The sequence below is a fragment of the Globicephala melas genome, chromosome 7, assembly GCF_963455315.2.
Source record: "Globicephala melas chromosome 7, mGloMel1.2, whole genome shotgun sequence".
In the NCBI taxonomy this organism is placed as follows: Eukaryota; Metazoa; Chordata; class Mammalia; order Artiodactyla; family Delphinidae; genus Globicephala; species Globicephala melas.
Window position 1 is genome coordinate 44,188,642 of NC_083320.1, and position 16,434 is coordinate 44,205,075.

General features: G+C 37.1%; 1 protein-coding gene across 6 annotated transcripts in view; it reads right to left on the reverse strand.

Annotated features, from left to right (window-relative positions):
* Positions 1-16,434, reverse strand: part of PMS1 (PMS1 homolog 1, mismatch repair system component) — a 98,447-nt gene that overhangs the window by 11,594 nt on the left and 70,419 nt on the right. For 5 of the 6 annotated variants that reach the window (XM_060302146.2, XM_060302147.1, XM_030847686.2 and 2 more), the window contains 4 exons: positions 15,564-15,686; positions 14,869-15,012; positions 13,825-14,717; positions 425-907 (listed from right to left, as the gene is read on the reverse strand). In XM_060302146.2, the coding sequence (XP_060158129.1) occupies positions 425-907; positions 13,825-14,717; positions 14,869-15,012; positions 15,564-15,686 (1,643 nt within the window). Of the gene's footprint in view, positions 1-424; positions 908-13,824; positions 14,718-14,868; positions 15,013-15,563; positions 15,964-16,434 lie in introns of those variants that run through there. The other variant, XR_009564585.1, reaches the window with a different exon arrangement.

A 16,434-nucleotide genomic window follows, 5' to 3' on the forward strand; every position in this document is an offset into this window, starting at 1 on the left:
TGTGTGTATGTGTGTGTGTATATATATACACATACTAAGGACAGACAGTAAATGTGACAAAATCTTGATAATTGTTGATAAAGGCATTTATTGAATAATTCTGTTTTGGTATATGTTTGAAATGTTAAAACAAAGAGTGCACAATGAAGAAGAGTCATGGCAATCCAATGTCAGGACTACCCTGGGGAAATCACTAATGTACAGGGGGGAACTGAGCTTGATATTTATTAACTGCAGAAGTAAACTATCTAGAATATTCTAAAATTATTTATTTAAAAACAATTCCATTAAATATGTGAAATCAAATTACAAAAATTTCTTTAAATAAATACCACTTTTCCCTGCTAGGAAACACTTTCAACTTTTTACCTTCAATTTCAATAAATGTTTTTAGAGTAAAAAAAATTATATTACTTCACCATACCTCTCTGTCAATATAATTGGCTTTTCGAGCGGCTCTGCAGGAAGTTTGTGATTCTCAAGAAGTCTTTTAAATAGCAGCGCTTCTTCCACTCTGTATGGATTTAATAACATTATCTCTGTTTTGGATGTAATTAGCCACGCATCAGGAAACTTGAGATTGTGGATCAAGTAAGATTCGTCCTTTTCTTCTAAGTCAAATTTCCTATGTTTATCAGAATTCTTTTTTAAGTTTTCCATAGAAAACGGGATCTGAACTTTTTTAATGTTTTGGGTTTTTTTTTCAATTTGGGACTGAAAGAGCTCATCAAGTTTTGGCTGATTAGATAATGAAGTTTTCAACTTGTTCTTCTGTGCCAAATTCCATGCGCTGGTGGGTTTTATCCTTTTTTTGCCATCTTTTAATGATACTTGCGACTCCTGTTCAATGGCTCTCTTGATTTGCCTATTGTATCTTTCCAAGTCTTTAGTAGCCTTCTCTTCATATCTATGAATAGAGATAAAAAAGAACTAATGAAGTCATAATGAGAAATACATTAACCATCCGAAGCAAATTTTATAAAAAATAAAGAGCTGGCATTCCAGGTTCAGTAACTACAAAGGAGTTCGTATTGGATTAACCCACCTTAATATAACCATAAGCTCTGAACAAAATACAGAAATCAACCATTTAAAATAGGCACTGAAGAGCAATGAAAAGCATGCAGAATTTGGAATGGATTCAACCCTTGAAAAAAAAGAGATCCACATTTATACCACTTTTACCCAGAGGGCAGTCCCCAGAGCATTAAGGAAGAGTAGCAAGAACTCAGTCAGAAAGCTGCACTCTTATTAGACTGAGTCATCAGAACACAGAACTCCCTGCTTCCAAAACAGCTGGAAATTGAGGGAGAAAATCCCGTGTGAGAATCTAGAGGAAAATAATCACTAGAAGGCTAAATAAGCTAAACAGAGATTTCAGTGGCTACCTGCTGCAGGAGAAACAGAGTTTGGAGTTTAAATCCCACATAATTAGATGACTTGGAAAACACTTTGGGCTTTCAATTAAAACTGGAGGAGGGCTACATCTTACATCTTAGGGGTAAGGAAACAAAACAAAAACAAACAAACAAACAAAACAAAAAACTATGTTCTAGAACTAAGGAAGCTGCCCTAGGACTAACAGCAAAATTTAAACAGTCTTTGCCTAAGGAAGTGTAAAACAAAGTCTCCATAAGCTCCAGGTGATCTGTCAGCAATTTAAATGCGTGGTAGAACAAAACCCAACACTTTTCGGAAGATAACAGAATCCAGAGTTTCTACAACATATCAACCACAATGTCCATTATACAAGCAAAAGTTACCACTCAAGCAATAAAAAAGGAAAATGTGAGTTATGGTAAAGAGAAAAAGTGGACAGTAAAAACCAACCTCAAGATGATGATGTAGATGTCGGAACTGCAAAAAAAAATTTTTTTTAATTGCTCTTTACATATATTTAAGGACTTAAGAAAAAGATGATCACAATGAGAGACTAGAAGGGGTAATCTCAACAGAGAAGGGAAATTATAAAATGAACCAAATGGAAATGGAAATTCTAAAACTAAAAAATAGAATATCTGAAATGAAAAATTCACTGGGTACACTTAACAGCAGATAAGAGATGGCAAAAGAAAGGATCAGGAAATTTGAAGACAGATCAAAGGAAATTATCCAATCTGAACAACAGAGAGAAAAATGATTGAAAGAAGACTGAAAAAACACTTCAGTGACTTATGGCAAAACAAGCAACCTAACATATACGTAATTCGAGTCTCAGATTAAAAATATAAATGTAATGGGGTAGGGACGTCCCTGGTGGCACAGTGGCTAAGAATCCGCCTGCCAATGCAGGGGACATGGGTTTGAGCCCTTGTCTGGGAAGATCCCATGTGCTGCGGAGCAACTAAGCCCGTGAGCCACAACTACTGAGCTTACGCTCTAGAGCCTGCGAGCCACAACTACTGAGCCCGTGTGCCTAGAGCCCGTGCTCCACAACAAGAGAAGCCACTGCAATGAGAAGCTCTTGCACCGCAATGAAGAGTAGCCCTCGCTTGCCGCAACTAGAAAAAGCCTGTGCACAGCAACAAGACCCAATGCAGCCAAAAAAAAAAAAAAAAGTAATGGGGTAAAAATATTCAAAGAAATTATGGCTGAAAGTTACCCAATTTGGATAAATGCAACATTTTACAGATTCAAGAAGGTGAACCCCAAGCAGGAAAAATGCAAAGAAATCCACAGCTTAAGTACATTAGAATCAAACTGCTGAAAACCAAAGATAAAGATAAAATCTTAGAAGTACAGAGGAGGAAAAAAAAAGATGTTACAAAAAAGGAACACCACAACAAATGATGGATATAACTTCTCATCATAAGCAATGTAGAGCCAGATAACAGTGAATAACATCTTTTAAGTGCTATAAGAATCCAGGATTCAATTATATCCATAAAAATTTACTTCAAACTTGAAGGTGAAACAGACATTTTCAAAAAGAAAGCTGAGATCTGTTGCCAACATAATTACATTATTAAGAAATGTCACCACATGGAAACTCAGATGTATAGGAAAAAATGATGAGCACCAAAAATGGTAACTATGTAGGTAAACAGGAAAAAAAAAAAAAAGATCTTTTGAAAAATTCTCGTATTTCTTTGAAAGATAACTGTTTAAATTTTAAAAGTAATATTTAAAGATGCGGTTTATTTTTACGTAGATGTAAAATATATGACACCAACTATGTAAAGGACAGGGGTGGTAAGTGGAATTATACTTGGAACATTTTTATAGTTTATGTGAAATGGTATCCTATTTTTTAAATAAATAATTAATTAATTTTATTTATTTTTGGCCACGTTGGGTCTTCGTTGCTGCATGCAAGCTTTCTCTAGTGGCGAGTTGGGGCTACTCTTTATTGTAGTGCACGTGCTTTTCATTGCGGTGGCTTCTCTTTTTGTGGAGCACGGGCTCTAGGCGCGCAGGCTTCAGTAGTTGTGGCATGTGGGCTCAGCAGCTGTGGCTCGTGGCCTCTAGAGCACAGGCTCAGTACTTGTGGAGCACGGGCTTAGTTGCTCCGTGGCATATGGGATCTTCCCGGACCAGAGCTCGAACCTGTGTCCGCTGCATTGGCAGGTGGATTATTAACTGCTGTGCCACGGAAGTTCCTAAAATGGTACCCTATTAACTCTAAGTAGATTATGATAAATTAAGGATGTATAATGTATTCCCCAGAGCAAAAAATAAGGCAAAGCCAATAGAGGAATTAAAATTAAATATGAAATTATATTCTTTTAACCCTAAAGAGGCTGCCTCTCTCCCAAAACAAGGAGGAACAGAGGAACAAAACTGAGAAGGAATAGGAAAATGGTAGACCAAAACACAACCATATCAATTAATACATTACATGGACTAACTATTGCATTTGAAAGGCAGAGTCCGTCAGACTGAATTTCAAAAGCAAAATCCAGAGATGTAAAGGTGTGACCAACAAGGTGGAGTAGGAAGATCCTGAGCCTACCTCCTCCCATGGGCACAACAAAATTATAACTATTTACAGAGCAGCTATCGATTAGAATGAACTAAAGACTAGCAGAGATCTTCTACAACTAAAGATATAAAGAAGGAACCACAATGAGATGGGTAGGAGGGACGGAGTCGTGGTATAGTCAAGACCATACCCCCAGGGGAGAAGACCCACAAACAGGAGAATGATATCAATCACAGAGCTTCTTTCCAAAGAGCATAGCGTCTGAGCTCCACATTAGGATCCCCAGCTCAGGGGTCCTGCACCAGGAAAGAAGACCCCAGAACGTTTGGCTCTGAACGTTAGTGAGGCTTACTTTCAACAGAGTCAGAGGGCTGAAGGAAATAGAGATTCCACTCTTAAAGGGCACACACAAAATCTCACACACTCCAAGACCCAGGGCAGAAGCAGTAATCTGAAAGGAGCTGGGTCAGACCCACCTGCTGATCTGGGAAAGCCTCCCAGAGGCAGGAGGCAAATGGAACTCACCGTGGGGACATAGATACTGGCAGTAGCCATTTTAGGGAGCTCATTCTACCATGTGCAATGCTGGTAAGCACCATTTTGGAATCCTCCCTCTAGCTTATTAGCTTTGGGATGCAGTCCTGCCCCAAGCCACCAGCCTGTCAGCATCAGTACTGGGACACCTCAGGCCAAGCAGCTAGCTGGGCAGGGACACAGCACCACACACCAGCAGGCCAGCTGCCACACGACCCGAGTCAACAGCCCCTTAGGACCCGGCCCCATCTACCAAAGGGCCTGGGATCCGGCTCCCCATACCAGTGCATGGGCACTAGCCCTGGGACATTCAGCCAGCTATTGGAACTGGTCCTGGCACCAGCAGGCAGAGACCAACTCTAGGACCCCACAAGGTCCTGTAGCTGGAAACCCTAGGACCCAGCTCTGCCCACCAGGGGTTAGACAACAGACCCAGGACATCTTGGGCCTGGGCCCATACACCAGCCCTGGAAACTCTAAGCCCTGTACCAAGAAACGCCAAGATGCAGCTTTGCCCACCAGTGTGCTGGCACTAGCCCCAGGACCCAGCCTCACTCACCAGTGGGCCAATACCTACTCTGGGACACCCCAGACTCCACAGCTAGCCATGTCAGGAACTGGGCCCACTCACCAGCAGGCCGACAGCAGCTTTGGGACACCACAACTATACAGAAAGCTGTGTCAGGAACCACCTCTGCCTACCAGCAGGCAGACACTAGATCAAGGAACCCCAGCCGGCAGCCGGCCACCTGGAGACCCCGCTCCACCCACCAACGGGCCAGGACTAGCCTCGGGACCCCCCAGGACTCCACAGCCAGTCAACTCATGACCTGGCCCCATCTACCTGTGGGCGGCCCACACCAGTAACCAGGACTCCTCTGGCCATGGCCCTGCCCACCATCAGCTGGCACCCTTTGTATAAGGCAGGGCATGGCGACCAACTGGAATGGGGGCCAGCCACAACCACCAGCACACCCACAGTAGTCAGCCCACCACAACAGAAGGACCCACACAACCCACATAGAGGGCACCACTAAAGCATATAGCTCTGGTGACCAGAAAGGAATGTGCTACTGGGTCCCATAGGATGTCTCCTACAAAAGGCCACTTCTCCAAGAGGGGGAAATGGAATGAACCTACCAAATACATAGAAATAAAAACAGCATATTAGGCAAAATGAGGCAAGAGAGAAACATGTTCCAAACGAAGGAACATGATAAAACCCCATAAGAACTAAGTAAACTGGAGATAAGCAATCTACCCAATAGAGTTCAAGGTAATGATCATAAAGATGCTTAAAGAACTCAGGAGAAGAATGGACAGACACAGTGAGAAGTTAGAAGTTTTTAACAAAGAGTAGGAAAATACAAAGATAACCAAACAAAGATGAAGAATACAATAACTGAAATAAAAAATACACTAGAAAGAATCAACAGTAAATTAGATGATACAGAGGAACAGATCAGTGAGCTGGAAGGCAGAGTAGTGGAAATCACTGAAGCTAGACAGAAAAAAAGAATAAAAAGAAATGAGGACAGTTTAAGAGACCTCTGGGAGTCTCTTATGTCAAGTGTACTAATGTTCTCATTATAGGGGTCTCAGAAGGAAAAGAGAGAGAGAAAGGGGCAGAGAACATATTTGAAGACATACTAGCTTAAAACTTCCCTAAACCTGGGAAAGGAAACAGACATCCAGGAAGTCCAGGATGCACAGATAGTCCAAAACAGGATCAACCCAAAGAGGACCACACCAAGACACACTGCTATTAAATTGGCAAAAATTAAAGATAAAGAGAGTATATTAAAATCAGCAAGGGAAAAGCAAGAAGCTATGCATAAGAGAATTCCATAAGGCTATCAGCTGACTTTTCAGCAGAATCTCTGAAGGCCAGAGGGAATGGCATGATATATTTAGTGATGAAAGGCAAAAACCTACAACCAAGAATACTCTACCCAGCAAGTCTTTTGTTCAGATTTGAAGGAGTGATAAAAAGTTTGACAGACAACCAAAAGCTAAAAGAGTTCAGTACCACAAAACTAGCTTTGTAAGAAATGTTAAACACAACAAATAACTTGGTGTGGATGTGGAAAAAAGGGAACCCTCGTGCACTGCTGGTGGGAATGTAACCTGGTGCAACCGCTATGGAAAACAGTCTGGAGATTCCTCAAAAAATTAAAACTAGACCTAACATATGATCCAACAATTCAACCTCTGGGTATTTATCCAAAGAAAACATGATAAATATAACTAACATCGATGTATGTTGTATATTAAAGGCGTTAAGAAAGTAAATCCTAAGAGTTCTCGTTCCAAGGGAAAAAAACATTTTTTTCTAATTCTTAATGTTGTATCTATATGAGATGATGGCTGTTCACTAAACTTATTGTGGTAATCATTTTACGATGTATGTAAGTCAAATCATTGTGCTGTACACCTTAAACTTATACAGTGCTGTATGTCAATTATATCTCAAGGAAAAAAAGAGTAGACGCCTAAAAATTTAAAATATTAATATTTTAAATGAAGTGACTACTAATATTTTAAAAATTATCAACATTTAGAAAATGCACTTTGTCAGAAACACCTTCACCTTCAGTATAGTTGAATATTTTTGTTTCACTTTCACATTTACTTTTGCTTTTGCATACTGAAATAAGTACAATGTTCTTTATTCTGCTAATCTATGCTAAGCACAATTTGCCAAGCTGCTTTCAAGTATTTGATCAATTTCCTATGCAATACTCTGGTCTAATTTCTTAGGGAAAAGCACCAAGAGATGGGCAACGGAATCTTTTTCTATCAAAACATCACTAACTCTCAGGGGAAAAAGTACTAAAATACAATGAAGGATTAAAAAAACGCTTTATAATAATTAAAATTTATTTTAAATCTAGGAACATAAAGCACTATCCAATACAGCAAAATTAAAATGCAGTCCACTTAAATAAAAAAGCAAATTCCAGCTATATGTGTCTACAAGAGTTACACAGATAGCACGGGGGAAAAAGACAGATAGTTTGAAACTAAAAGAATGGAAAAGATAAACCATGCAAATCGTAAGCATAACAGCAGCTTATAGTAATATACGATGAAATAAATTTCAAAACAAGAAATAATACCACAGATAACAGGAATATTTCATAATGACCAAAGGGAATCATTAGGAAGGTATACCAATCACAAATGTGCATGGATCTAATAACAAAAAGCTTCAAACTACGTGAAGCAAAAAATTACAGATCTAAAAGTAGAAATACATCCAGAATTACAGTTGGGGACTTTAATGCCCCTCCCTTAGGCACTAACAGAATTAGACCAAAACAAAAAAATCAGTAAAGCCTTAAGAAGATTTTAGCAATACTATCAACTACCTTGACTTGTCATTTTAGAACACTACATCTAACAGCTACAGAATTCAGATTCTTTTTAGGAGCCCATTCTTCGAGATATGCTGCTGGGCATAATTCTCAATAAATTTCTAAAGATTTAAATCTAACAGTATTTTCCCTGTCCATGACAAAATTAATTAGAATTCAGTAGCAATAAAATATTTAGAAAAACTCCAAATATTTGGAAACTAAACAATACAGCTTTATTCGTAATATCCCATATCTGGAAAGAACACAATGTTCATCAACTGGAGACTGAGAAAACAAATTGTGGTATACTTATACAACTGAGTATTACTTACTGATTAAAAAAGAATAAACTATATGCATACATTCAACAAACATGGATGAAAACGACAAAAATATTTTGTTGAGGGGAAGAAGCTGGACATAAAGGAGTACATATCATTATGATTTTATATATAATAAGTTTAAGTACTGGAAAAACCAAGCTAGTGCGACGGAAATCAAAATAGTGGCTGAGAATGGAGACTGGTTTCTAGGTAGCATTAAAGAACCTTCTGGGGTGATGGAAATGTTCTATATTTTGTTTGCAGTGGTGGTTTCATCGTTGTACACATATGAAAATGCACTAAGCTATATACATTTAAGATCTATGCATTTCACAGCAGCTAAACTTTACCCAATTTAAAAAACCTTTGAGGTACAGGCAACTAAAAAAAAAAAAAAAAAAGGAAATAATTAAACAATAAAATAAGGAGTCAGGGCTTCCCTGGTGGCGCAGTGGTTGAGAGCCCGCCTGCTGATGCAGGGGACACGGGTTCGTGCCCCGGTCCAGGAAGATCCCACATGCCACGGAGCAGCTAGGCCCGTGAGCCATGGCCGCTGAGCCTGTGCGTCCACAGCCTGTGCTCCGCAACAGGAGAGGCCACAACAGTGAGAGGCCCACGTACCGCAAAAAAAAAAAAAAAGTCAATTTTAGATGTGAAGAGCTCCTTAAATATGTGCTATATCATCAACATAGAAGAAGCAATTCCCTGGGCACAACAAAAGAAAACTTACATACATTTAATAATTATATACTAGTAAAGTTAAGGTCACTATAATAATAACACTCAAAATAAAAATTATATGATTAAATTTGTAATGGTTTCATAGCTAAATGTTAATTTTTTTGTTACTATTTATTTCTCATTTTAGAGTCAACAATAAAAAAATAAATTCAAATAAACTGAACACATCCAAACCACCTAATTTAATTCAATTTCAAACAAGGTAATGGACCTTTTAAAATTATACTGGGTAAGGGCTTCCCTGGTGGCACAGTGGTTAAGGATCCGCCTGCCAGTGCAGGGGACACGGGTTCGAGCCCTGGTCTGGGAAGATCCCACACACCTCGGAGCAACTAAGCCCACGTGCCACAACTACTAAAGCCCGTGCACCTAGAGCCCGTGCTCCGCAACGAGAAGCCACCGCAACGAGAAGCCACCGCAACGAGAAGCCCGCGCACTGCAATGAAGAGTAGCCCCCACTCACCGCAACTAGAGAAAGCCCACATGTAGCAACAAACACCCAACGCAGCAAAAAATAAATAAATAGATTTATTAAAAAAAAAATTATACTGGGTAAAAAGTTGAGGTCTTTTCTTTTTGGTTAACAATAACAGAAGTAAAATGAAACTCCTGGGGCCAAAGACAGCAGTCTGGTATAGTGGTTATATCAACCCTTTTCTAAAAAATTGAGATGGCTGGGTCCTACCCTCAGAGTTTCCAATTCTCCACACCTAGGCTGGAGTTGGGCAGCATTATCTTTAAAATGAGTTTTAAGTACTTAGAATAGTGCTTGGCACATAGTAAATGATAATAAATGTTCGTTATCATTATTTTCTATCAATAAACACCTATCTTATAATGAACGGGGCACACAATTGACTAAACGTTGGTAATTATTTGAGCAACCTTGATAAAACGTTCTTTAAATGCAGTTTTAAAATTGAGACTAGAAAGTGTTATTTCTAATCTTAAGAAACTGTTTGAGTTCTATTGTAGATAACATATATACATTTTTAAGGAGAAATTTGAGTAGTTATGTACTAGGAAATAAAAATGATACTATTGGGAGAATGGAATTAAATGTTAAAAGTGAGACTAAAACACAAGAAACAAGCACGTTATGTAATTTGTACTCAGCATATGTTTGTTAAATAAAGAAATGTTAGCTGGAGGAGAATGTAAAACAGCCTTTATTTCACTGTGAACTAGATGAATGAAAAATGCCTCTTTTGGTTACTGACCAGGCCACATTCATAATTTTTTACGTTATTTTTCTCCCATTTCCGCTTAGAATCTGGAGTTCTGGATTATAAAACACAAAATTTTCAATACAGTTTACCTTCAATAAGTACTATAAATAAGTATTTTTAGCTCTTAGACATTCAAACTCAAGATTTCCTCCTACGGTGGAAAATGAGTTCAAGATGAAGGTTACCATTTGTAATTAATTATGATGTGCAAATTTTCACATATGGTACTAATCTTTTGATTTATTCAAGAAGTCAATTTAATTAGTTCCTTGGGAAATATAAAAAGTTATGTCCAAAGGAATATTAAGTAAATGTTAAGTAAAAACAGCTGTTATCTTCAACTTTATATCATTAAGGGATTTAGTAACTTGAACAAAAAATATTAATTCTGATTTATCAGTAATCAATTCAAATGTTTCTGTGTCTCAAGATTACATGTAATTATAAAGTTTACTTACCATTTTTCAATAATATCCCAAGTACAGTACTGTTCTAAGTTATTTTAAGTAGAAATATGTTCATAGCTACTACAAATGAAAGTTCAAGTTCACATCAATTGACTGAGAACCCAGTGGGAGGACACAGTGGTTTCTAATCCACTAGAGGAAAGGAGAAGAAAGCAAGGGGGAAAAAAAATCCAGAAAGGAAAAATTTTAAAATGTAGATACCCTCTATTGCAAAGTCAATCCTAAGCTCTCGGTAGAAAACCCGGATCCAATGTCTTATTCAAAACTGTTTGAACCTTCCATGATCTGACCAGCCTACCCCATCTTTCTTTATCACACTCCCCCATGATCCATTCCTGTCATAAAAAGGGCATCTTCCAGTTCCTCAATAACTATTTTCCTTCTAGCTTCTGGGCATTCTTACATGCTGTTCCTTCTACAAAGAAAATTCCCTACACCATTTTGATTAATTTCTACTCAGGGAAGCATTTCCTGTCCCATAAATATGATTAAGCCCAACTGCTAACTGTTTTCATAACTCTTCTGTGTTCCTTTTATTTAAAAACTCTTCATATTCTATGATTACTATTTGTTTAATAGTGTCTTCCTCACTAGACTGCACTTTTATGAGTAGTAAAAGTATCTTTTATTTATAATTTATCACTGTATCTGAAATGACTAGCTAGAGTACTTAGGGCCTTGTACACAGAATGGCCTCAGTAAATAGTTCCTAACTGAAAGAAACAAGGAAGGGAAAGAGAAGGGAAGGGAAGGGAAGGAAGCAAGGGAGGAAAGAAAAAAGGGAAGGAAGGGGATGGAAAAAAAACAGGAAACAAGAAGAGAAAAAAGGGGAAGAAAAGGAAGAATGGCTGGAAAGACTGATTATCTGTAGAACAGGAGTCTACTCTCATATCCCTTCACACTCCTTGTAGAATTTAAGACCATGGAAAGAATTCTAAGATAAAGATCAGAAGAGAAATGGTAGTTAGTGTGATTCTTGTGTTATAACATATTTACTCTACCTTTTCACTAATCATGATTTTGATTCACAGATCCCTGGCTCTGGAAGATTCTAATAGAGCTTTTTGTGACATACAGTAAGCTCTCTGATCCCAAGATACCTATATTTTCTTCACAGGTTTCTATTTCTGGGCTCCAAATTAAATTTAACCTTGAATAAGCAAATGAAAAATAATATCTATCATAAGAGAGAAATTTCCTTTTCACAGATTAAAAACTCTGATTAACATCATGAACAATTATTTACTATGTGCTAGTCATTTATCTTGTATCATAACACACAATATATCTTACTTAATTTTCACAACAATCCGGGAGATACTGTCCACACATTTTTACAAAAAGCTATCAAAGAGAGGAAGTGAGGTTAGAACGCAGGTGTAGCTTCAGAGGCCTGCTCTTGACCAACAATGCCTCTTTTGTATACCTTATGGCAACAGAGAAAATTCTGAATTCCAGAATACTGCCTGATGATTAACAAATTTTTAGATGAGACCTATTAACCATAACCCTTGTACCTTAACACCTTGGGGCCTGCAAGGAGAAACAATGCCGACATTCCTTGAAAGGAAACTGGAGTAATACCTGCTATTGTGAGGCTGCAAGGGAACAGCTACCTTGAGCTGTTCCAATGTCAATACTTCCATGAGAACTGGGAACATCTATGCTTTTTTTAATTTTCTCAGACAGCTCTCAATTCACCACCTCCCTGGTCAATGCAATTCAACTTCTGAGGGCTTACTGTAGTAAAACTCAAGTGCTCTCACCTTTAAACTGAATGTGTCATTTATGTAAGACAAAAGATAATTAACAATGTGTGAACCTCATTTGCATCTTAATTCAAATAAACTTTTAAAAAATTTGACATTTATGAAATAATTAGAAATTTGAACAATGAAGATTAAGGAATTCATGTTTTAGAAAGTGGTAACAATTTGTATTATGGCTCTGTTTAAAATAAGAGTATATTTATCTTTTACAGATATATATTAAAGAACAAAACACAACCACCATCCCCACTTAAAAAAAAAGTTAACTTGTGGAGGTTTTGCCTATTGGTGTGTTAATAGTGGTCTTTATTACTTTAAATTAACAGTGTCTTTATAAGATTGAAAAGCTAATGAAAAAATGAAAAAAAAAATTGGTCAAGTATCCATGTAGTTTATCACCAAATATATAAACTCTGGATGACAGGTTACATTTAAAATTTTTTCCAGATGTTTGACATAGTATTGCGATGCCTTAGGTCAGGGGTCCTCAAACCCCGGGACACGGACCGGTATCGGTCCACGGCCTGTTAGTAACTGGGCCGCACAGCAGGAGGTGAGCAGCAGGCAAGCGAGCGAAGCTTCATCTGCCACTCCCCATCACTCGCGTGACTGCCTGAACCATCCCCACCGGCCCCCACCAGTGGAAAAATTGTCTGCCACGAAACTGGTCCCTGGTGCCAAAAAGGTTAGGTAGGGACCACTGCCTCAGGTAATAATATGTGACTGGAAGTATAATTGCACTCTTTCATTTTCTTGTGAGCTAAATCACTCAAAACATAATATTTTGTGTTTACAGCAAGTGCCCTAAGTCAATTAGAAACACCCCTCATATTTTTTGGGAATATTTATTCAGATCATCTGATCTAAAAATGGCAAATAATATGTAGTTATTTTAATCAAAGAGATCAAACCACCTATTTACCTAGCCCCCAAAACCCACCATAGTTTATAAGTTGTCAATAAATAAAAGATTTTATAAGAAAGCCTTGAGTTATACTGAATAGGAACAGTATTAACATCATTAAATTAAATCTGCAACAATGTTACAATTTTTTGTATTGTGTTACATATTTTAGAGACCAATTTAAAAAGGGAATAGTCAAGATCTTAAAAACACCACTGTTCTAATGCAAAAGTTTAAAAAAGAAAAAGTCCTGTCATAGGAAGATTAACGTAAAAATAAAAAAGAAATAGAAGAAAATGGTAGTTTTTAGTTAAGAATGGAAAACCTTTAACTACAAACTTAAATCAGAAAGTAGTTAAGGCTTGTACCAAAATAAAAAACAAACAAACAAAATCCCATAAAAACCTCTAAATTAGCAAAAAAGTAATGCCAAAAAAGGTACTCTAGTCACGCCAAAAGCCGTTTTCCATTCTGCTTTTCCATAAATAAGTTAAAAAAAATTTTTTTTAACTCAGTGAGTCATATAGAATGGAAATATCTGAACATTCAGGTCCCATGAAAGCTCTGGAAACTTACTTCAGTTTTTCCTCTTCACTCAATGTCTTCCACAGTTCTTCAATTTGTACTGTTGCATCTTCCAAACTGGTCTTGGAATTGTCTGTGAGAAACTGAGCACGATGATCTTGAACAAAAAGGGCACTTGCTGACATGGGTTTCTTGATTACTCGATTGCTAATTAAATCATAAGCTGTAAGCTGTCCAGATTTGTTATCTACCACATTTGATTTTTTGTTATAGGAACTTTCATTCAAATTCTTTTGTTCAGGACTTGGGTTATTATTATTATTACTTACTTTACATGCTAAACTCTCTTGAGGTACTAAAATTTTCACAGGTTCAATGTTTTCTCCTCTTGAATCTTTAAGTACATTTCCCTTGCTCCAGTCATCTACACAAATTTCCAAAGACTTCTCAGGAACTGCTTCTTCCTCATTTTCCCCACTCTCATCTATATGGCCTTTACTGCCATTTTCTGATTGGGCTTGCTTAACAGAACCTACAAAACAAACTTCACTATATTCCTTTTGGGTGTCCTCACATGATAAATTATTCATTGGAATCTCCTGAAATGTATTCCCACTGTTCTTATCAATGCTAGAATTTTCACTATTAAAATGATCATCACAATGGTCACCAATATGCATATGATGATTCAAACAATAATTAGTGTTTTGCCCGGATTTATCATTATGCACATCATTCTGGAAAGGAATGGCTGAAGTATCAACATTTGGATAATTATTTCCAGATGTTTCCATCGTAGTAAAAAGCACATCTGTTTCTGTTGTTTTACTAACAACCATGTCATCTGAGGAAACATCTGTTTTATTACTTTCATAAGAATTTGTACTAGTTAGTGATCCATAATAAGTTGTCATCAGATTTTCAAGAGCAATCAACACAGATTCCTAAAAATACAAATTAACAAATGTTAGAGGAAATTATGAAAATAATATTAAAAAATCTACAGAAACAAGCATATCTTTTTCATATGAAAATGGTTAGGACTGCATAAATTTGTAAATAGCATAAATACAAAAAAAATCTGAAAAAGATTACCTTATTCTGTAATAATACTTGACTTTTATCTGGTGTTAAATTCACATCTACATCAGCTGTAGGAACATCAATTTTCAGAAAGAAAATGGGATACAAACGAGTAGATTCCTTTAGGCATTTCAGATTGTAATAATGTCGGATTAGCTAGAAATATATGTAATAGTGAAAGACAAAAAAAAAAAGACATAAAAAAAGATAGTATTGCCATCTTTAAAATACCACCAAAAGAAGCATATTTAACTGAGAAACTGAGTGGATGTAACTGCTTATTAGGAAAAGTAGTATCTAAATAGTAATGCTCATTTAGAGGCTTTGAACTTACATAAAGCACAAGCATTCATTAAGAAGTACAAATATCCAATGCAACTGGCTTCATGGTTAAAAGATCATAGCGTCATGGATGTTTTGAAAGTCCTGGGTTCAAATCCAAATTGTGTTACTTCCTCGTTATGTGGTCTAAGATAGTCACAAACATTTCAGTCTCTTCACTATAAATAAGGATAATAATTCACCACAGAACTGTTGTGAAGAGTCATATGTAAGGTACCTAGCACAATGCTTAATAAATGATATTGTATCTATTTTTCCTTTTCCTTATTTTGGAACAAATTCTTAGAAGTAGTCCTTATAAGAAGCTGACAAGTGACAGAGTTTTTATTTCTGATCCAAGTGATACCTTTTCTTAAAAAGATTACCTTTAATATATCTTTTTGGTGTACTGGTCGACTGTTTATAAAGATGAAACTCCTTTCTGGGGTCGAAAGACTTGTGAAAGAGTGGTCTGCATCATGCTTTGGAAGAAATCCACTTAGATAAATCTATAATTGTAATAAATAATTACAGAATTGATATGCAATGTCAATGATAAATGTGATTCCATGGGTCTGGCTATATACAATACATTAAGAGGTATAAAAAAATTGAGACTTCCCTGGTGGCTCAGTGGTTAAGAATCCGCCTGCCAATGCAGGGGACACAGGTTCGAGCCCTGGTCCGGGAAGATTCCACATGCTGCAGAGCAACTAAGCCCGTGCGCCACAACTACTGAGCCTGCGTGTCACAGCTACTGAAGCCCGCACACCTAGAGCCCGTGCTCTGCAACAAGAGAAACCACCACAGTGAGAAGCCCGCGCACCACAATGAAGAGTAGCCCCCACTTGCCCCAACTAGAGAAAGCCCGCACGCAGCAATGAAGACCCAACACAGCCAAAAATTAAAAAAATGAAAAAAAATAATAAAGTAAAAAAAATTAAAAAGCCTAAATAACACTGTATATATTTTTTAAAAGGTATAAAAAAATTAACAAACAAATGGATTTCGATCTTAAGGTCTAAAGAGCCATATATTTCCTGATAACCATGTCATGAGCATTAACCTTAAATAAATTACTGAAGCGTGTTAAATTGGTGTTCTCAGCCTCTGACTCTCCCTTTTTGCAATTCTATTTTAAGGAAAAACTGGCATTCATGAGAGTTTCACCAACGGCCATATGTCTTATTGTCATAGGACATACAGCATAAATACTGCTCTTTGCTCAACCTGATCTTCTTTCTGTCTTCTAAAAAT